General features: G+C 48.3%; 1 protein-coding gene across 2 annotated transcripts; it reads right to left on the bottom strand.

Annotated features, from left to right (window-relative positions):
- Positions 1–911: 911 nt before the first annotated feature.
- Cd74 (CD74 molecule) lies at positions 912–10,966 on the bottom strand. Of its 2 annotated transcripts, XM_036204787.1 has the most exons (9): positions 10,689–10,966; positions 5,681–5,850; positions 5,441–5,514; positions 4,569–4,631; positions 3,724–3,816; positions 3,221–3,308; positions 2,076–2,273; positions 1,639–1,695; positions 912–1,399 (listed from the first exon to the last, which is right to left on the bottom strand). In XM_036204787.1, exons 1-9 carry the CDS (start codon positions 10,763–10,765, stop codon positions 1,392–1,394), a joined length of 828 nt encoding a protein of 275 aa, XP_036060680.1. In that variant the 5' UTR covers positions 10,766–10,966; the 3' UTR covers positions 912–1,391. The 2 variants fall into 2 exon arrangements, with proteins under 2 accessions (XP_036060680.1, XP_036060681.1); XM_036204788.1 differs by lacking the exon at positions 2,076–2,273 and having other exon boundaries at positions 10,689–10,962.
- Positions 10,967–22,624: the final 11,658 nt, after the last annotated feature.

The raw sequence follows: 22,624 nt of genomic DNA, 5'->3' as shown, positions 1-22,624 counted from the left end.
CATGCCATTGTCTTGAGGTACTGTGAGTAGGACAGTTTGCTAAACACAGAGCCTCAGTGAAGCTCCCCAGGGGCTGATGTAGGGAGGGCTCCCTGGAGGAGATGGTTGATCAGATGCCAGAGTAGACGGCACAGGGGACCGAGGGGCCTCTGAATGTTTGGGAGTTAGGATGATGTGGTGGGAAGAAACATCGGTGGCTGGCATGGGAAGAGCCAGTACGCTAGGCCGTGAGCCGCCCCCTCTCCAGGGAATAGTTCGGTGCTGGGGAAGGCTGGAAGTGAGCAAAGCTGACGTATGTGTTGGGGCAGTTACTGGGGTAGACTGAGGGAGGAGGGTGCTGCCTCTGCATATACGTTCAAAAGCCACCTCAGCACAGCGCCCTGTGGGACGGCCATTCCCGTCATTACGTGTGACTGCAAAGAAGGATCTCATTGGCTGTGCTGACGCACAGTAGTTAAACTTCAAAACAGAACGATGTCACTAACGTTCGTTTCGGACTCCTGGGTGGTAAGGGATCTGCTCCCTTTTCCAGTGACAGTGGACTGGAGCTGAGTTAGCCCTGCCTGGGTCCTGCAGACACCCAGCTGGTGGCAACCCCCATTTGCATCCATTCCTGACACTAGGCCCCTGTGTCCACTGCCATCTGTCATCACACTTACGCTGTTCTTAGTACAGAAATGGAATCGGGGACATGAGGAATGGAAGCTGGGCCAGCTGTGCTTTTAAAACTGCAAGAGTCTGTTTTCTTTCTGAATGTAAAGCAGGTGCTAAGTGTCTAGGGACATCACCCCAGGCTCCACTGGCCCTGGGTACCTAGATGACCAGGTTTAAGGTTTTCATTGACCGTCTTCGGGTAAACTAATTGGATCCCAACAGAAGAGCCAGGAGCAAGAACTTTCTACTTACTACCTTTTATTGTCACATGGAACCGCGATCCTATAGGCTGCTGACAAGCTTGGCTGAGCAAGGGACCTGGGGGTCTTGGCAGGAAGTGAGGAAGGGTTTCTGGAAGGGGAAGGCCTGGGTTCTTCCTTGAGGAGAAGACAGCAGATGTGTCCAGTGCAGGTTAAGGGTGGAGCACCCCTTGTCCCTGTCTGTGGGCCTACCTCTCAAAGCCTCACGTTGTTGGAGACTGTTAATGGGTCAGAAATGGGGGTCCACCTAGCATTGCCCGCTCTGAGCTTTCTGTTCCTTTCAATAGGGGTGGGGCCCTCCAGCATCCTCATTCTCTTCTGGTTTTGTTGGTCGTGTCCAGGGATGATGAAACAGACACCAGCCTCAAGCCCCAAGGTGTAAGGAGGCAGGAAGTGGGATGTGACGTCAGGGAAGGCAGGAAGGTTGGAGCACAGGAGAACAGGAAAGCTGCTGCTGTGCAGAGCTGGCCTCTGCCTTCACATAACTGGGAAGGGAAGCAGAAGTCGATATTGTCACCCGTTGTCTCTGCCTCTTCCCAGCACCTTGGAACTTCAGAGCAGTCAACCCCCCCCCCCCCATGCACCCCTCTCCCCCCATTGCTCCCCTACTGAGTACTCTGCTTCCAGCAACCAGCCCATTCTGTAGAAGCCAGCCCAGTGATGGGGAAGAACGGCCCCGTGTCATGCTGTACCACTAGAGTGAGAGCATGGGTGATCCCCTTACCCAGATCCTGCTTGGTCACACCCAGGCCAGAAGACAGGTCCTCCATATCCAGCGGCTCTGCAAAGGAATCATCCTGCTATTCTTACCTCACCATACTCACCGTTACCATTGTGCCCAAAGGCATATTTCCCAATCAGGTATTTGTCCTTGAGCCTGGGAAAGGAGGCACCACGGTATATAGTGTGGTCAGTGGGTGCGGTGAGATGGGGGGACTCTTGGTGTAGGACAGCGTGTGAAGAATGTGAGAGATTTGTTAAAGGGACACAGGAGCGTGCAGGTGGATGAAGGGCCAGATGCATGACTGACGGACGGTGGCTGTCCTCGGGGCACAGCCAACCCATGTCCTGACCCCATGTTTGCTAGGAGGGACCTCAGGACCCTCATCTTCCTAGTGCTTCCTAGGCCTTTACAGGACGGGCACAGTGGCCCCTGCTTACCACTGCAGTTATGGCGCCCGCGGCTCTTGGTGTGAGGGACCTCGGTGCCGTTGGGGAACACACACCAGCAGTAGCCAGTGCTCCCGTGGCACTGGAGTGGCAAATAGTTACCGTTCTCATCGCACTTGGGACGGAACGCACCCGGGTGGACATCAGGGACGTGGCTGACCTCTTCCTGGCACTTGGTCAGTCCTGACACTACAGGTATGATGAAGACAGTGAGTGAGGGGGCTCTGGGCCGGGATCTCAGCAGAGCAGAGACCCACACACCACTGCTGTGGGCCTAATGCCTATCCAAGTCACTTTCCTCATTCCTCCCATAGTACAGATGGGAAAAGTGAGGCCCGAGGCTGAAACCAGTAAGGTCCCAAAAGAGGAAAGCGTGGCTGGAGTTACTTGCCTCAAAATATTACTTCTAGCACTCAGATTCTATTACAGTTAGTAATCACTCCTGTGATTCTGGTTCCTGGAGGACAGTAATGGGGACACCTTTGGGAGCCCGACCATCTTGTTACTGGGGTAACCCAAGTAGAAATGGGGGCTGCCACTTGTTGGGGATGCTGGAGAGGGGATTCAAAAATTAGCTAGAAGTTGGTTGAGATTGCATGCAAGCTGTCTTCTATGTATGTATCCGAGAAACTGAGGTCCAGGGCAGAATGGGCCATTGGTCCTCTTATTTTGGGACCGAGAAACCCAGTAAGACAGGCTTGTCAGGCTCCGCACAGCAAATTAGAGACAGCCCCGAGGTACAAACAAGGCATTCCCCAATGTGAGGTTGCAAGCCTCCTGTATGCTGGCACGGCTGGTGAGTGAGAAGCGCCCAGGGCTCTGGGCACTCGCTGACTCTGTGGCCCTCTGCACATGTGTTGAGGTAGTGAGTGCTGGGGAGGTGTCCTTCCCAAGACTCCTGCCTGGTATGTTTTGAGTTGGTTTTGCTCCAAGACAAGGAGGAGAGGCCTCTATACTCTGGATATGCGTGTGAAGGAACAGACCCACAGACAGGATGTCAGAGTTTCCAAACCCTGAAGGAACAGGCTAGAAGAGGCTGAGAGGATGGAGTGCTGCTGTTAGCTTTGCTTAGGCCGGAGGCTCTAGCTTCAGCAGCTCCAGGGGGTCCAGGCACCCTGAAGCTCCCATCCTGGTACCTTTAGGCGGAGCTTTGGTGGGCTTCTCCTCCAGAGAGTTCTTGCTCAGTTCAAACAAAAGCCACTGTTTCATCCAGCTCTCAAAGACCTAATGAGAATAGAGGCGGGTCACCAAGGTCAGGAGTCAACACCCGTCCCTGACAACAAACAATCTTGGAGGATCAGACAGGCCCAACATCTGGAGTCCAGCTGCAGCCTGGGTGCCTCTTAAAGACCCACAAGGGTTTTTTTTGTTGGTGGTGTTTTTTGTTTGTTTGTTTTTCGTTTTTTGGTTTTTGGTTTTGTTTTTTTTTTGCCAGAGCTGAGGACCGAACCCAGGGCCTTGCACTTGCTAGGCAAGTGCTCTACCACTGAGCTAAATCCCCAACCCCAAGACCCACAAGTTTTTTGTGGGTGTTAGAAGGCCCTCCGTAGCCCAGAGAACAGCTCCCCTAGCCCACCCCTTGCCGCTGTCTGGTCCTGAGGCTACTGTTTAAAGAGGAGAATCAACAGAAGCTTCTCACCTTCCAGTCCAGACCACCCATAGAGTTCTTAAGGTGTTTCAGGTTCTCTGGGAAGCTCCCCTTCAGCTGTGGGTACTCCAGGGGTCCAGACCTCTGCAGAGTGGCAGGGCAAGAGGAAGTTAAAGACCTCCGTGATAGCAAGGGGAAATGTACACCCCATGTTCCCAGGTCTTCATTCTGAGGAATGGATGTTAGCCACAGCAAGCCTGGACCCTGGCTTCAGTGACGGAGAGCAGGGGTGAAGGGGTGAGGGCCACCCAGCTGTGTAGCGCCTGTTGGGGTCCAGACCAGCTTTACAGCACCACTAGTTTGCTCCCTACAGATGTCTGCCTGTCTTGCAGGGCTCCTCTCTGAAGACTTCCTGGCCACCACTAGCTAGACTGGGTTCTCTGTCTGTCCTCACAGCCAGCTGTGCGTCCCTCATCACCTGGTCACTGGTAGATTCAAGTTGCCTCCCTGCTGTAGGCCAAGAACCCTACGTAGTGCCCAGTACAGAGCAGGACTATGAGATATTAATTTTGGACCTTAATTTTTCCAACTCAAAAGCGAAGAGGCTAGAGCCTGGCGTCGTGATACACGCCTTTAGTCCCAGCACTCAGGAGGCAGAGGCAGGCAAATCTCTTAAGTGCAAGGTCAACTTGGTCTACATAGCATAACCAGTTCCAGGACTACATAGACACTTATCTCAAGGTGAGGGAAGGGTGCTGGACTCTATGCAATATTTAAGGGCCACCGTAATTCCTTGGGGTGAGCAGGTGTTGAGTTTACAGTGAGCCTGGCATGTGAGTGAGGGTTAGGATCATCCCATTTGGACCAGGGGACTGCCCACTGGCTCTGCTACTCACCAGGAGGAGGTGCATCACATGGTCCTGGGGCATGTTGCCATACTTGGTAGCATTCCGCACAGGCTGTGGAAAGGGGAACAGAGATACCAGCGCTAGTTGAGACGTGTGAGGGGCCTGGGGTGGAGGGGTGAGGACAGCAGCTGGGGGGCAGCAGCTGGAGTCTGATGAGAGTCAGGTCCATGTACTCAACAGCTCAGCTCTGCTACCTCCTAACATGGGAATTCCAGCTAGTTCCTTTCTGCCTCCATATCCTCACTGCTCAGGCTGGCATAAGCTCTTCATGGCCTTGCCAATAGCAGTTTTTGCTTCATTTTTTTTTATGATTATAAATTAATTACTACATTTCTCCCTTCTCTTTTCTCCAAGCCTTCCCATACACCCTCTCCTGCTCCTTCAAATTCATGACCTCTTTTTATCATTCATTGCTATTGCTTGCGTGTCTGTTTATTTATATACAATATATTCCTAAATAAAATCTGTTCAGTCCATATAATGCTACCTGTATGTATGTTTTCAGGCCTGGCCATTTGGCACTGGACAACCAGTTGGTGTGCTCTTCCCTGGGGACGGTACCAATAGTAGTTTTGTGAATAACATTATTGCTCTCAGAGGCTTGGAGGAGGTGAGGGACTAGAGGATGCTGTGGAAGGTGAGAGGCACTTTGCAAGCTCTGGGACTTGTCTTCCCCCCCATCAGGGTAGCCCCAAGAGTTCTGGCCTCCGCCACCTTGGCAAGCCTCTCTGAGGTGGACCCTGCTCCTTCCCAGCAGTTAAGACCTTGCCTGCTTGTCACTTGTTGACCTTTGCCCCTCCCCTTCGGCACCTGCTCACTGCCTAGACCAGATGGTGTTTCCTCCCTGCCGCCTTCCTTACCCCCTGGAGCATGTTTTCCATGGGCCGCATCATCAAGGGGGTAGCCATCCGCATCTGGCTGACGGGCTTGGCAGCTGTGGGGCAGGGAAGACAGACAGCCTGAGTCCAGGTCCAAGGGAATAGGTCACCAGGGGTTGAGATCTGAAACCCAGGGAGGGGGGAGGGGGCGCTAGATGGAGAAATGGGTGGGGCCCGTGAGGTGAGGGACAGTGAGGTGGTCAGGACAGGTGGAACGCTCACATTTAGGAAGCTTCATGCGAAGGCTCTCCAGTTGCAGGTTCTGGGAGGTGACGGTCAGCTTGTCTAGACGGCCCTGCTGCTGGTACAGGAAGTAAGCAGTGGTGGCCTGCCCCGCCAAGAGCAGAGCCACCAGGACAGAAAAGCCTGTGTACAGGGCTCCACGGCTGCACCTGTTGTGAGGAGGGAGTAAGAGAATGACCCAGAGTTGGAGGCTGGCTGGGAGTGGGGACTTAGGCCCCCACCCATGTCCTCTCAGACTAATGTCCTCCCAATAACCTGGCTACAATAGAGGTGTGTGTGGAACGTCCCCATCCTCCATCCCACCCCAGCTGACCACCAGTGTCCTTTCTAGGAAGAAATCAGATCCACTTGGGCCCAAGTTTGATGGGAAGAATGAGCCAAATCCCTTGCCTACTCTGGATTTTGGTGTCCCATCCGGGTAGTGACGGGATAAAGTGGCATGTCCTTCCTCTTTCCCCTCTCTGCCCTGGAGATCTGGAGCAGAGCTACCCTCGGGAGAAAAGGATTCAGTCTTATTGATTGATTGATTGATTGATTGATTGATTTGATTTGGTTGGCAATTGCTTTTACTATGTAAGAGGAAGTAGTGTTTCCATCCCCTGTGTTATCCCCAATCCCTGAAGCGACGTCAGCTTTAAAGAGAAAAGGGAAGGAAATGTGACGTCAGGGACAGCAAAGAACATGCATACCTGAAAAAGAGAAGTGGAGCCTAGACATTTGGGGAGGGGGGACATTGTCAGGCTGGAGCAGGGCCAGCTGACACCCACTCTAGAGACGCAGCCTCTGTACCAGTCTCTGGGGATCTTTGGACAAATCTTCTTCTCCAGTCTCCCAGCTTCTGTCACGCATCACATGAGTAACACTCACCCCAGCAATTCTAAATCTCGGTTCTTCCCCAGCATATGTGTGTGTGTGTGTGTGTGTGTGTGTGTGTGTGTGTATGTGTGTGTGCTGCATGTCCATGTATGTATGGGTGCTCATGTGTAATTGTGTGGAGACCAGAAGTCCATTTCAAGTGTCTTCCTCAGTTGCTCTCCACTTTATTGTTTGGGGCAGGGTCTCTCACTGAACCTGGAGCTCAACAGTTCAGCTAGACTGTCTCGCTAACAAACCCAGGGATCCTCTTGTCTCTGCCTCCCCAACACTAGGATTAGTGCTTGTTTTTCGAATGGGTGTTTGAGATTCACACTCGGGTGCTCATGCCTGAGTATCAGCTGGGCCATCTCCCCGGCACAGTTTTCTTTGAAACAAGCTCTTACTGTGGCCATAGAAGCACCCCATAGTGATAGCCAAGTGGGGGGAATTCAACAGCAACATAAATGGCTAGGCCTGGATGAATGTCTCGTGCTCTTGGGTGGCCAGACCCTCAGACCTCAGTGTCTGCTTGCCGTTTTGGGCTTCAAATACTGGTTTGGGGGTGTGTGCACGTGTTACAGTATGGAACAGATACTGACTGGAGACCCTGAGAGTTCCTGTCCCTTCTCCCACTTAGCCCTTGGGTGGGAAGAACTATCAGTACCCTGCTGATGTTTGAACATGTCCCCTTTAAAGGTCTAGTGTTTTAGTGAATGGAGTTAGGCACCCTTGTCAGGAGGCTTAACAGAGGGTGTCGGGCCCCTGCCTTTCCACGGCCATACATTTACAACACAGTCATCAGCAGATACCAGTGTCTTGATCCGGACTTCACAGCCTCCTGAACTGTGGAAAATAAATCTCTGGACTAACATATATCCCAGTCTGTATAGAGTATACAGTAAATATTATATGTATAATATGTATGCCCAGTATATTATAGTAACTCAGACTAAGACAGACTCCATTAGAAATTCTCATGAGGAGTCTTCGCCTTGCCTACTCCAGCAACCAGGAAGGGAGATTTAGGAGACTCCAGGAGACCTGTCTGCCTAGTGACTTATGATGTCACAGACACAGCTAATTTTCATTGGCTCTATGCTTGCCAACCCTCTATTTCCTTAAGTCCACGGCTGACCCAAGAAGAGTTCTTTTGGAAAGAGAAACCAAAAACTCTGTTGGGGAAGGGAGACCAGACCAGGATGGGGATAAGTTTAACTTCTTGGCCTTCTGAAGGAAGATGTAGCTTGGGCTCAGGGTCCTCTGCTTTATTAACGACTTGGGTAACTCATGGGACCCTTGAACCCTCTACACACCCTATACTCAGATCTAGTTCCAGCTCTGCCTCTTATCACACAACCTTGAGGAAGCCTCATCCCTCCCCGTTCTGAACTTCAGTTTTTCAGAAGGCCCAAGAACACGGGTTTGTATTGAAGATGAGAGCAACTAGCCTTAATTAACATCCCAGCTCTTCTGGTTGCCTAACTCTGGGAGCGGGAGCAAGTCAACACTTGTGCATGTGAAATGGGCAAGAGCTTGGAATGAGATGATGTTAAATAACACAGAGATGGAAGGGGCCATGGTGGTGCATGCCTTTAAACCCAGCACTTGGGAGGCAAAGTAAGGAGGATCCCAGAGTTCGAGGCCAGCTTGGTCTGCAGAGTGAGTTCCAGGACAGCCAGAGCTACAAAGAGAAAACTTGTCTCAAAAAAAAACCTAAATAAATAAAAATAATGTAGAAATGAAACACCTCAACATGTAACACATCTTTATCAATAATACTGCTCTCAGAGAGGCTAGACGTCCAATCTAGCATCTGTTCTCCTTCCTCTTGTATTAAATTCACTACTATTTTTTGTTTTTCTGAGATGGTCTCATGTAGATGAGGCTGGCCTTAAACCCAATCCTCCTGCCTCCACTTCCCAAATGCTGGGATTATAGGCATACACAATCACGCCCAGCCTCTTATGTCTCTAGATTGTCTGGCCCTTGGTTCTGACTGAGTGCCAACTCTTGTCACCGCCTGGTTTTACTTCCTCCTTTCTACTTCCTCCTTTTATAATTAAACAAGACAAAAAGGTAACTGGCCAAAGTCAGAAGCCAATCAGAACTATGAAGCATCATGACACAGATGTTGCCAGGCAGAAGTGTTCACGAGAATGCCCCAAATCAAACCCTGTCTGGAATGGCCTAAAAGCTTAAGGCACCATCTCTGAACACAGCCCTCCCTAAGTGGCCTGAGGTCAGGGGGCTCCCATCTCCCCTCACCACAAATGAGGCGTCTAAAGGACACACATAGGAGAACAAACTCAGCCTAGTCATGGCCCAAGTGCTATGTCCTACACTCACCAGCTGAGACAACCTGGAAGTTACCAAGATAAGCTCAGATTCCTTTTGTGTAAAAATGGGGGAAATGCATGGTAGGGAAACTTCATGGTGGCACACACCTTTAATCCCCACACTCGGGAGGCAGAGGTAAGCAAATATCTATTAGCTCGAGGCCAGCCTGGGCTACACCATGAGTTCCAGCCAAAGCTACACAGTGAGACCAGTCTTTAAAAAAAGACAAGGATGGGCTGGAGAGATGGCTCAGCGGTTAAGAACGCTGACTGTTCTTCCAGAAGACCTGAGTTCAATTCCCAGGACCCACATGGGAGCTCACAACTGTCTATAACTCCAGTTCTAGGGGATCTGATACCTTCACACCAACGCACATAAAGTTAAATAAATTTTATATATATATATAAAGACTGGGGTTGGGGATTTAGCTCAGTGGTAGAGCACTTGCCAAGCAAGCGCAAGGCCCTGGGTTCAATCCTCAGCTCCACATTAAAAAAAAAAAAAAGACAAGGACAAGGGAGATAATAAAAATGTCCAATTCCTAGCAACAGTAACTGTAAGCATTAAGACAGAGTCTGTAGCTTGGTTATTATTACAATAACAGTCAACAGAATCTCAGGACTGGTGAAAAGTACACTCTGGGTGAACTATTAATCTAGGACCCAGAAAGGGGCTTGTGATTTTTCTGTGGTCACCCACGACAGCAGTAAAGTTGCCTTGGAATTCCCCACTGCTCTACTAATCTATATCTGGTTACCTTCTTTCCAGAATACAATTCCTCTGCACAAGATACCTCAGAGTCTCTCTCAAATCCCTTTCTGCCTGGAAACAGCTGACGTCACATCTGGTTTTAATCCCCATAGACAGCAAAGCTTGCAGTGGGGGAGGGAGGGCAAGAGGGCAGGTGAATCCTAGTCCTGTTTGGGTTTTTTCTGGGGTGGTGGGCACAAGACTGAGGTCCTTTGGGGGATGGGAGAGGAGCCTGGGGCTGTCTGGAGGGCTGGGGCAGCCTCTTGTTACAAAGAAGAGGTTCGTAGATGGGTCTGACCCACAGCAGAGCTGAGCCCCTTCTCTCTGAGAGGCTGCTAGGATGGCAGCCAGCTCCTGCACACACGGAAAGACCAGTCCTGTTTCAGGTGTGGACTCGGGTATGGTGGGATGTGCTTGTCTAGGCCCATGCTGGTCCTCTGGCAGTTAAGAAAAGACTGGGTTGCTTCTACTGTCCTCAGAAATGGACATTGGAACCTTTTCCAGATCTGAGGCTAGGGAAGCAAGCACACTTATTGAGAAAAAGTAAGAGCTCATCCCAGGGAAGAACACTATGGTCTTCAGTCACGGCCTAGAGTCGTGGCCAGCTTCAGAGGGTCTGTGAAGCCCCTTACATAATTGTGAAACTCTGAGGAGTGAACCCGGGGCTCTCTTAACACTTACAAGTCCTAAAGGAGCCCCTCGGTTTACAGAAAGGGAAGTCTATACCCTTAGCAGGTGGGGGTGGGGGCAGGGGTTCAAGATTACTCAGAGCCAGGTGTGATGGTGCACTCCTTTAATCCCAGCACATGGGAGGCAGAGGCAGGGGGATCTCTGTGAGTTTGAGGCCAGCCTGGGCTACAGAGTGGGTTTCATTGCGTAGAAAGCCAGGGCTGTATAGAGAGACCCTGCCTCCAAAAAAAAAAAAAATCACTCAGAAAGTCAGTGCTCAAGGCAGCCTTGCTGCAACTCAGTGCAGTGTCCCTTCCCTAGGCCTGCATTCTGTGTCCTCCAGAATTGAGGGCTCTCTGCTGGTACTCACACATACCTTTCTGGGGCTCTAGGGCGCTGGCCCAGTATGGGCACCTGCTCATGGTTAGAGATGAGGTCGCGCTGGTCGTCCATGGTTCCGGTCTCTAGTCTTCCCTACAGGCGCTGCTGCTGCTGCCGCTGCTGCTGCTGCTGCTGCTGGGTGTCTGGGGCCCCTGAGCCCCTGGGATCACCTCTTGAAGCTGGTGCTGGGAGGACTCTGATTCGTCCACAGCAGGTCACTCCGCCCACATGGTAGATGTGGAAGTGAAAGCCACAAATCTGGAAATACCCCACTCACTCAACGCTGCTCTCCCTGGGCAGGATAAGGGGGAGTTCCCTAAGCAGGTAGAAGGAGGGAGGGAAATTAATCAAATCATGATCTTAGGGAAATCATCTTTGTGTAAGAAATAACAGCTTAAGGGCTGGGGAGACAGCTCGGTGTGGAAAGTGTTTGCATTGAAGCGTGAAGACGGTTTTCATCAGAACCCACAGAGAGAGGCTGTGCGTTTCACCTGGGCAGCCTCTGTCTCCACCGTGCTCCTCAGAAGCTGGGTGTCCTCTGCGGTGGGGGTCTGTCTCCGTGGAGAAGGCAGTGGCGGAGGAGCTCGGGACATAGAGACTGAGAGGGGAAGGAATGGCCAAGTGATGAGGCCCATTGCAAAGCCTCGGGGCCCACCTGCTTCACTATCCCTCCCAACTATCTCCCCAACTCTAAGGCGGTCTCAGACAGGGCTGGGGGGAGAGATGGCTCAGTGGCTGGTTGCTGGCTGGTCTTCCAGAGGACCCAGGTACATGGCGGCTCACAACCATCTGTAAATTGAATTCCTACACTTCCTGTCTTCCATGACAGCCCTCCCCCAGACCTCTCCATCTCTACCTGAACCCAGCACTAATCTCTAAACCCTGGCTCCCTCTCAAGCCCTCCTGGGACCTCAATGTCACCATACATCTACTTCCAACAGGAAGTGGACCCAGTACCTTCCCGCCCAGTACCTCCTCTAGCTAGTATTATTTTTTAAATAACCCAGCAGGGACTCAAGGCTCAAGATTTGGATCGGTAATATCTAAAACCTCTCCCTGCTTCCCCCCTGGGTGGCTTGCCGCCCTCAGACACACGACACTTCTTTCTGTTCCTCAAATGTGACAAGGACATCAGACTTTTATAAGCAACATCACCTTCTCCATTGCCCAAGCAAGAAAACTCAGTGGGGCGTAGATCCCACCTTCTATCTGTTGTCAGACAAGGTGGCATCCACTTGACCTGGCCCTCTCCCTGCCCGCTTCCTCACTCCATCCGAGCTTCTCACTATCAAGGCCCTCCTAGAAGCTTCCTAGCTTCGACAAGCCACAGACTGACTTCTGATCTCCAGGTCCATTTCCGGCTCCTGGAACCTGAGCCAGGGCCAGTACCCGATTCCTGCACAGACTCAACTGTCAACCCACCGGAACTCCTATAACTCCAGGGGCCTCTGGGGCCTCCTGGCCCTGCTTCTGGTCCATTTCAGTGCTGGTACAGAATTACTGCTTCCCCAGTATTGTCGGATGAGTGAATCTCAGAGGAGAGATTCAGGAATTGTCCAGAGGATTATACCCTCTTCCTACCTGCCAGATGGCACCTCCCACTGGAAAAAAGTTGGGGAGCCCCAGGTTGTAAATTGCTTGTGAAGAATATAGCTCTGAGGAAATCCTAACTGTGGCCTGGACTCAGCAGCCCCTTCAGCTGGATGGGAATGAACAGCTTTTGCTGAAGGACCTCTCCATTCTTTCAGAAGTCTAAGGGCCCAGACGAGGGGAAGGCAGGCATCTCAGGAAGTCACTCAAACTATCTCATGAGTGACAGACAGCACAGGACCAGACTCCAGGAAAGTCCAGAGAAGACGAGGACGGTCCTTGCTTTCTCTGTTGAATAATGCCAAATATTATGTCAGGTCCTACAGTCAGATTGAACAAATTTCCTGGAAAAAAATATCCTGGACGGTGGTGGCACATGCCTTTAATCCCAGCGCTCAGGAGGCAGAGCCAGGGATCTCTGTGAGGCCAGTCTGATCTACAGAGCGAGATCCAGGACAGGCATCAAAACTACACAGAGAAACCCTGTCTCGAAACCAAAAAAAAAAAAAAAAAAATTATATCATTGAGAAGACTAAGGCATGGAGGGGTTGACTAACCTGTTCCAAATCCCACACCTATAAGTGGTAGAGCTGAGGCTGTTCCTTGCCAAAAGAAAAACTGAGAATTTCTGAGAGGATTAAAATGGGAAGAAATCCCATCTCACATCTCAACATAACAATGAGGTGGGTGTGGTAACACACCTTAAATTCCAGCACTGAGGAAAGAGAGAGAGGCAGGCAGATTTCCATGAGTCTAAGGCCAGTCTGGTCCACATAGTGCTCCAGGTCAGCCAGAGCTATGAGGGGAGACCTTGCTAATAAATTAAAATTGCAACTTAGCTGAGGATGGTTTTGAACTTCTGATCCTCCGGCCTCTACCCCCGGAATGCTGGCATTACAGGCATGTGCCAGCATGTTGTTCTTATGGAGTGCTGGGGTCAAATGTTGCAGATCTTCATGCACACTAGATAAGTACTTTGCTAGCTGAGCTCCATTCCCAGGCCCTCACATTCCACCTTTTCCTCTGCTTCCTTGTCTCCAGAAAGAGCTTTCCCTGGTCAACTGGAATGGCGCCATTACTGTCTACAGAGGCAGGCAAATTATTCTACTGGGGTATGGCTTTGTTCTGTATGTGGCTGGTCCTGTGTCCTTTTGATAAGTCCCAGGAGCTTGAGCATTTGGGGGTTTGTGGCGGAAATAGATGCCGTGGAGTCACCTGCCTTTTCTCTCTTCCAGCCCATTCTGACTGACTCAGGCACTCGGCCAGAGCTCCTGTGTTCTTTCCACCCGACACTGTGGGGGCCAGTTCCGGCTTCATGGATCTCGCTGTGTGAGAGGAGTCAGTTCCCTTTCCCTTTTGCATCAGACTCTTTCCTACAACATTGGAGAACTGGATTCTGCCTTACCCATCTCCCCACGAGGGTGTGACATCCAAATCTTGCTGCCTCTGGGAACTGCCTCCCTCCCATGCAGGCAGGAGCCCCGAAGCAGGGACCCCTCACTGGGCAGTGAGTTTGTATGACACCTGGTGGGACTGTGACCTCTCACCCTGCTAGGAGTCTTGAGGAGGACTATTGTCCAGCTCACCCTGGGTGTTGGGACCCATCCTCCTGACCGGAGTCAAGGGAAGGATGACCTTGGGGTCAAAGTTACCTCATAGGGAGAAGGGTTTGTGCTCCATTTTGTCGTGATCAGCTCAGAATCAGTCCACTTGGCAATATTTTTTCTTTATTGTAAATTTAGTTTTACTTTGTATCAAAGTTACAAATTCAGCTGGTTTAAAGAATCAAGTATTTCCACAAGGCTAAGGTTTTCTGTGAAAGACAGCAGACCTTCCCTCACCGCCCTTTCCATAACACACAGCCTTCAAACTTTCAGTACCTGCTTTCGGTACTTTACTTCTGTATCTCTCAAAACTTTCGGGTACTGTTCATCCTGAATTGTTCACTTTAGACATTTTCTGCATAGCTCTTTGTTATTGTTGTTGTCGTTGTTTTTGTTTTGCTTTTTGGTTTGGTTTTGGTTTTGGTTTTGGTTTTGAGACAGGGTTTCTCTGTGTGGCTTTGGAATTCCTTTCCTGGAATTCACTCTGTAACCCAGGCTGGCCTCGAACTCACAGAGATCCACCTGCCTCTGCCTCCCGAGTGCTGGGACTACAGGTGTGCACCACCACCACCCGGCATTTGTTTGTTTTTGAGACTAGGTTTCTCTGTGTAGCTCTGGCTGTCCAGGAACTTGCTCTGTAGCCCAGGCTGGCCTCGAACTCAAGAGATGCACCTGCCTTTTTCCTAGTTAGCGGTTGTAGTGTTGATTTTTCATTTGCTATTTCTCCTTTCCATGGTCGTTGCTGCTCTTGCTGGGGACTTATCTTTTGCTTTTGAGATATGATTTTTACTCTGTAGTCTAGACCAGCATGGAACTTACATTATTGCTCCAGACTTGAGTCATGCATGCACAAAATAAATAAATGCATTTCAAAAAAAGAAAAACTGAGCATCTTTATGTTTTTTTTTTTATTCTTTTAAGAATGATTTTATTTGGGGGGCTGGAGAGATGGCTCAGAGAGGTTAAGAGCACTGGCTGCTCTTCCAGAGGTCCTGAGTTCAATTCCCAGCAACCACATGGTGGCTCACAACCCTCTACAATGGGATCTCATGCCCTCTTCTGGTGTGCAGACAGAACACCATATCCATAATAATAAATAAATAAATATTTTTTAAAAAGATTTTACTTGATGGTGCTGGCATAACTGGATGTCAACATGTAAAAGATTACAAATAAATCCATGTCTGTCACCATGCACAAAACTCAAGTCCAAGTGGATCAAAGACCTCAACATAAATACAGTTACACTGAACTTGATAGAAGAGAAAGTAGGAAGTATTCTTGAATGCATGGGCACAGGAGATCACTTCCTAAATATAACACCAACAGCACAGACACTGAGAGAAACAATTAATAAATGGGACCTCTGGAAACTGAGAAGCTTTTGTAGGGCAAAAGACACGGTCAATAAGACAAAAAGACAGCTTATAGAGTGGGAAAAGACCTTTACCACCTCACATCTGACAGAGGACTGATCTCCAAAGAATATGAAGAACTCAAGAAACTAGACATCAAAATACTGAACAATCCAGTTAAAAAATGGGCTAAAGAGCTAAACAGAGAATTCTCAAAAGAAGAATCTCAAATGGCTGAAAGACACTTAAGGAAATGCTCAACATCCTTAATCATCAGAGAAATGCAAATCAAAATGACTCTGAGATACCACCTTACACCTGTCAGAATGGCTATGATCAAAAACACTAACGACAGTCAATGTTGGAGAGGATGAGGAGCAAAGGGAACACTCCTCCACTGTTGGTGGGAATGCAAACTTGTACAACCACTGTGGAAGTCAGTATGGTGGTTTCTCAGAAAATTGGGAATCGATCTACCTCAAGACCCAGCCATACCACTCTTGGGTATATACCCAAGGAATGCTCAACCATACCACAAAGATACATGCTCAGCTATGTTCATAGCAACATTATTCATAATAGCCAGAACCTGGAAACAACTTAGATGCCCATCAACTGAAGAATGGATAAGGAAAATGTGGTACATATACACAATGGAGTACTACTCAGCAGAGAAAAACAATGACAGCATGAAATTTGCAGGCAAATGGATGGAACTAGAAAATATCATTCTAAGTGAGGAAACCCAGACTCAGAAGGACAAACATGGTATGTACTCATTCATAAGTGTATACTAGATATAAAGCAAAGGACAATCAGACTGCAACCCACAGATCCAGGGAGGCTACCTAGCAGGAGGGACCCTAGGATGACTGTGGCTTATAATAAGTTTTGGTTTTACCCAATCACTGGGCAAGCTTTAGTAAAACATTTCACTATTAGGATAAGAATTTTTATCATATTAAACTGGTGAAAGAAAATGCTGTCTGTATTTTCAGAAGGGGAGGCTAAAATCTTTTTAGATTATGGATTAGCCTATAGAAAAATGTCTGCTGTAAATCAAACAGTGAAAGGGAAGATGAATAGGAATCTCACACAATTTAAGTAAAACATAGCACTCTGAACAGATGAAGACAAGTCTCTTCTGTATCCCAGAATCCAATCAATATTTATATGTATAATTTACCTATCATTTGGCTTAAAAGGGCTTATTGGGAAATGTTATCATTTATACTATTTTCTACAGAGAAAATATTTTACTGTTTAAAATAACCCTGGACTTTTAAATTATAACCTGTTTTTATGTTCAAAAAAAATTTTTTTTGATAAGGGACAGGTTCAAAGTTCAGGGGCAACAAGGTCCATGGGTGGTTTGATTTATGACTTGTATCCCAATAAAAGCACCCGAAGTTGAAAATATGCAAGCTGCAAATTTACTGGGGAGCAAATAAAATCAAAGATTATGCTACAAAAATGAAAAAGAAAAAGAAAAAAAATGTCACCAGTGCAGTTGAAACTGACACACACATACACACACACACACACACACACACACACACACACACACACACACACACACACAAAGGAATTATTTTTGGGCTGGAGAGATGGCTCAGAGGTTAAGAGCACTGACTGTCCTTCCAGAGGTCCTGAGTTCAATTCCCAGCAACCACATGGTGGCTCATAACCATCTGTAATGAGATCCGGTGCCCTCTTCTGGCCTGCAAGGACGCGTACACACAGAACACTGTATACATAATAAATAAATAAATCTTAAAAAAAAAAAAGAATTATTTTATTTGCTGTATGTGAGTGTTTTGTGGGTGTGTATGAATGTGCGCCATGTGTATGCAGTGCACGTGGAGGCCAGAGAAGAGCATCAGACCTCCTGGAACTGAAGTTACAGCCTGTGGTGCAAGGCCATGTGGACGCTGAAAATTGAACAGGGCCTCTGGAAGAGCAGTCGGTGCTTTGAACTGCTGAGCCCCCTCTCCAGACCCCACTCCTAATTTTCAGCCAACTGTTCTTTTTTACTTTTGAAGTTAAAGTATCATTACATCACTTTACCTCTTCCCTTTCCTCCTGCCAACCCTTCTCCTGTGTCCTCTTCCCTTGCTCTCCCTCAAATTCATGGTCTCTATTTCTTCAGTTGTATGCATTATGTATTATGTGATACATAAATTATATATATATATGTATATCTTAAATATATAAACACAATCTGCTCTGTCTATATAATGCTACTGTATCTATATGATTTAAGGCTCACTACTTGGTATTGGATAACCAACTGGGGAGCTCTTTCCTGGGGAAGACTATTCCTTACATGCCTGTAATTCTTTGTTAAACCTTCCTTTTCTGAGACAGAGTCTCACTATGTAGCTCTGGCTAGCCTGGAACTCACTCTGTAGACCAGGCTGGCTTTGAACTCACAGAGATCTGCCCGCCTCTGCCTCCTGAGTGCTGGCATTAAAGGCGTGCACCACCATTGCTTGGCTAGCTCTCCCTGATTCTTGACAGCAGATGCAAAGTGACCAGCTGCTTCATACTCCTGTGCCTTCCCGCTGCCGTGATGGACAGGAAACTGTGAGCCTAAGTTACTCTCTTTGTTGATGTAATAGGACACCTGACAGTCCAGTGAGGAAGGAGGCATTGATTTCAGGTCCCAGTTTGCTGGTTGGTCGTCCTTCATGGTGGCATCATGGTGCCAGGAGCCTGAGGCACTTGGTCACACTGTATCCATGGTAGGGAAGCACAGAGCAATGAACACCACCACTTAGCTCCCTTTCTCCTTTTTACTCTGTCTGGGACCCCAGACCTTGGAAAGGTGTCATCTACATTTAGTGTGAATCACCTCCCCCTCGATTCATCCAATCTGGAAATTCCTGCACAGACCTGCTTGGAGATTTGTTTCCATGGTGATTCTAAGTCCGGTCGAGTTGACAAAATCAATCACTAACACATTAACACTTTTTTTTTTTTTTTTTGGAGACAGCGTTTCTCTGTGTAGCTTTGGAGCCTGTCCTGTCTGTCCTGGAATTCACTCTGTAGCCCAGGTTGGCCTGGAATTCACAGAGATCCTCCCTGTCTCTGCCTCCCACGTGCTGGGATTAAAGGCATGCACCACCACCGCCCAGCAAAATTTATTTTCTTTTTTTTATACAATATATTTATTTTCATTTTATGTGCATTGATGTTTTGCCTGCATCTATGTCTGTGTGAGGGTGTCAAATCTCCTGGAACTGGAGTTACAGACAGTTGTGAGCTGCCATGTGGGTGCTGGGAATTGAACCCGGGTCCTCTGGAAGAGTAGCCCGCGCTCTTAACCGCTGAGCCATCGCCCCAGCCCCATTAACATTTGTTGTCACTGTAATGAGACGCTGCTGTACAACCCTGTGATGACTTGTCTCGGTGAAGACTTTAGGATGGAAATGATTTCCCCACAGGATTTTGAAGGCTCTACTCTATCATCTGTGGTTTCCAGAGTCATAATGAAGAAGCATAAAGGTATTTTGAGGCTGGGCGGTGGTGGCGCACACCTTTAATCCCAGCGCTTGGGAGGCAGAGGCAGGTGGATCTCTGTGAGTTCGAGGGCGGCCTGGTCTATAAAGCACGAGTTTTAGGACAGCCAGAACTATTTGTTTGTTTGTTTGTTTGTTTGTTTGTTTGTTTGGGTTTTTCGAGACAGGGTTTCTCTGTGTAGCTTTGCGCCTTTCCTGGAGCTCTCTCTGTAGACCAGGCTGGCCTCAAACTCACAAAGATCTGCCTGTCTCTGCCTCCCGAGTGCTGGGATTAAAGGCGTGCGCCACCACCGCCCGGCTAGCCAGAACTGTTTACACAGAGAGAAACCCTGGGTACTCACTGGGTCATTTCAATTTGGAAATTTGAATCCTTGACTTCTGGGAATTGTACTGAATTACTTCACTGGTAATTTATTCCCACTCTTACATATATATTTTTTCTGTTCCTTGTTTCTAGAACTCTGGCATTTGGCTACTGACCTTTCTAGATTGGTCTTTTTTTTTTTTTTTTTTTTTTGTCTTTTCAAGACAGGGTTTCTCTGTGTTGCTTTGGTGACTGTCCTGGATCTTGCTCTGTAGACCAGGCTGCCCTTGAACTCACAGAGATCCACCTGGCTCTGCTTCCTTGAGTGCTGGGGTTAAAGGCATGCGCCACCACCGTCTGGCTGTATTTTTAAGTTTTAAGAGGTCATTTTAACCTTCTGTAGCACTCCACATTTGTTAGCATCCTCTTAACTCTAGGTGCAGCTCCATCCTTTGCCGCACTGGAAGGTTAATGAGCTTATTTCTTCCTTGTACTTTCCCTACCTGACTGTTTTCCTTGCTCCTTTTTACGCTGGTACGTTCCTTCTATGTCTCACGACCCTCGGTTTTCTGTGGCCTGTGAGTGGGGCTTGGCTTGTTCAGACAGAGCCGGCATAGAGTTACCTGGCTGGGTTGTCCTGTTGGGGACCCATTCCAGACTCCTCAAATGTTCTCCTCTGTGATGGTCATGGCCCCCAAAGAAGCTTCTTCCTTCCCTTCAGTCTATGGCCTGGAGGAGGAAAGTATAACTTCTAGCATTCTGGCCACAGGAGAAGATGATGCTCCACATCAGGGTGAGCTTGTAACCTTCTGTGTCTGGGGACCAGACTTCAAGTTTGCTTTATGGGACAACTGAGTTAGTCACTTCTGGGTCACTGAGACTAAATACCCAACAGAAATTATCTATGGAAGGAAAGATTTATTTTAGTTGATGTTCAAAGACTTGTACTTCACCATAACAGGGAAGGTAAGACCCCGCGGCTCACGCATGACAGTCGGAGTTGGGGACATTGGCTATTCACATCAGATTAGGAAGCACAGAGAGCAGAAATAATGAGGGGCTTGTATAAACTTCCAAAGCCACCCCCTAGTGTCCAATTTCTGTCAGCCAGGCCCCAATTTCTAAAAGTCCCACGGCCTTCCAAATAGTGTCACAGCCCAGGGGCCAAGCATTCAAACAAGAGCCTATGGGGAACAATTCAGATTCAAACTGTGTCTTAATTACTGATCTATTGCTGTGAAGGAGCATCTTAAAAGAGACAACTCTTAAAAAAGAAAGTTTTCAATTGGAGGCTTGCTTACAGTTTTAGAGGATAAGTCTATGATCATCATGGCAGAAAGCAAATGGGCATGTGCTGAGAGCTTTGTATCCTAATCTGAAGACAGCAGGCAGAGAGAGACTGGACCTGGTGTGGGCTTTTAAAACCTCAAAGCTCATCCCCAGTGAACACCTCCTCCAACAAGGCCACACCTCCTAATCCTTCTCAAACAGTTCCACTCTCCAGTGACTAAGCATTCAAATTTATGAGCCAGTGGGGGGCCATTCTCTCCCATCACTCATTCAAACCATCACAGGCCATAAAAGGGGCACTCAGGGAAACATTCTGTTTACCAGTTTATCCTCAGAGAGCCGGATGAAGAGGTAAGAGGTACATGGCCTAAAGTATGTGAGGTGGGTCCCCGGCACAGGAACGTGTGTTGTAGTGTTGGATGTGCCTCTCTCTTGAAGTATGGAAGCTATTCAGACCCTGTCCGTTGGGTTTTTATGGAAGTTCTGTTTCTGAAGGTACGATTAAGTTATCTGCCAATGTGATTATGCTCAATCTTCATCCCTCTCCCCTCTGAAAAGATTTCAAGTTCTCAACCTCTCAAATGGTTGGTTCCTCTGGCAGCAAGCCTCCACCTTAACATATAAAGATATACTCTTGGGCTGGGGATGTAGGTCAGAGTGTTTATCTATCATGCAAGAAACCCTGGGTTCAATGGTTGTGGGAATCTTTCTGGAATAAGCACTTGAACACTAACAAGAGTGGAAGAGAGGAGATGTCACAGAGGACCAAAGCCAGGAGAGCTCCTGAAAGCCTTTGATACCGGGTCCGGTTTGTGTTCTTTCATACTCTAGAACCACAAGGTGGGGTGGGCAAGCAAGCAAGATCTTACAGAAGTGTGTATGACAGTCAGCAGGTCGTTAGGGGCAATGACCCATTGTTTCAGCTATTTCTCCAGGTCTTTCTGTTCCAGGTAGCAAGGGAAGTCACTCTTGGCACATAGGCAGTACAAGCAGTGCTTTACATAAATCACTAAATAAATCAATGAATTCAACGGGGATGGAGAGACGGCTCAGGGGTTATGAGCACTGACTGCTCTTCCAGAGGACCCAGGTTCAATTCCCAGCACCCACATGGAAGCTCACAGCTGTAACTCCAGGATCCAACACCCTCACACTGACATACATGCAGGCAAAACACCAATACATACAAAATAAAAACAAATTATACAAAACAATAAATTCCTATCTAATAATAATAACTGGCCTTTTCTACCTTATTCCACGTCACAGTCTTCAGCATTGTATACACTTGTTGTGGTGGGACACATGTGTAATCTAGCACTCAGGAGGTGGAGGCAGGAGGATCAGAAGTTCAAAGTCATCTTTAGCTTCCTAGTGAGTTTGAGGCCAGCCTGGGATACATAAGACTCTATCTAAAACAACAAAATGCCCTTAGCACTCTAGATCCCAAGGCCTTAGTGGTTCTTTTGATAGAGACCAAGAACAGAGGCCAAAGACCTTGCTTACTATGTACTTACAGTGTAGGCACAGGTGTGGTTGATAAAACCTTGTCTGTACAGGCAAGTCTTCATGACACCCCTTTCTAGTCCCTCTTTCTCTACCCCCCTGTCACATGACACACACAATCTCAGCATCGGGAAGCAGAAGAGAGTGGCCAACATCCTGGGCTCCATCTATCCCCGCCTGCATGTATGAGCCTTGCCTATGTGCCAAGAGTGACTTCCCTTGCTACCTGAAACAGAAAGACCTGGAGAAATAGCTGAAACAATGGGCCATTGCCCCCCTTAACTGCCAGAGGACCGGTAGGAGCCTAGAGGGGCTCCTTTAGGACTTGTAAGTGTTAAGAGAGCCCCGGGGTTCAGTCTACGCCGCAATCTCCACCACCTGAAACATGGGTGACAGAACACTCCTCGAAGACACTGGAAAGATCCTATAAAACATGACCAGTTATGATCTGATCACAGTACCTCACCAAGATGGCTTAGTCAGTGAGGTAAGTATCAGCTGAGAGCTTTCACACCAGTCCAACCTTCATCTCCAACTTGAAGATGACATGCAGATCAGAGAGAAGGGGACTTGTCTAAGCCCTTTCTTCCCTCATTTATCGTGATTACAGGGGGTTGACAAAGGCACTTTCTGCTTCAACATGATTTCTTATCTAGGGAGACTGCCTGTTTCTAGAAACATCCAAAGAGCCTTATGAAGCCAGAGGTCTGCCTAGAAACCAGTGATGAGAGCCCTGGCCAGCCAATGGGATCATGCAGGCC

The sequence above is a fragment of the Onychomys torridus genome, chromosome 13 (genome assembly GCF_903995425.1).
Source record: "Onychomys torridus chromosome 13, mOncTor1.1, whole genome shotgun sequence".
Lineage (NCBI taxonomy): Eukaryota > Metazoa > Chordata > Mammalia > Rodentia > Cricetidae > Onychomys > Onychomys torridus.
The sequence above is the reverse complement of the archived record's forward strand: the minus strand, read 5'-3'. Positions and strand labels throughout refer to the sequence as shown.

Excerpts from the sequence above, each read along its gene's own strand:
- Cd74 (XM_036204787.1), bottom strand. The coding sequence starts at position 10,765 with ATGGACGACCAGCGCGACCTCATCTCTAACCATGAGCAGGTGCCCATA. Across the intron at positions 2,274-3,220 it reads CACCAAAGCTCCGCCTAAAG|TGTCAGGACTGACCAAGTGC; the intron begins GTACCAGGATGG and ends TCATACCTGTAG. Across the intron at positions 1,696-2,075 it reads CGGGCGCCATAACTGCAGTG|AGCCGCTGGATATGGAGGAC; the intron begins GTAAGCAGGGGC and ends ATTCCTTTGCAG.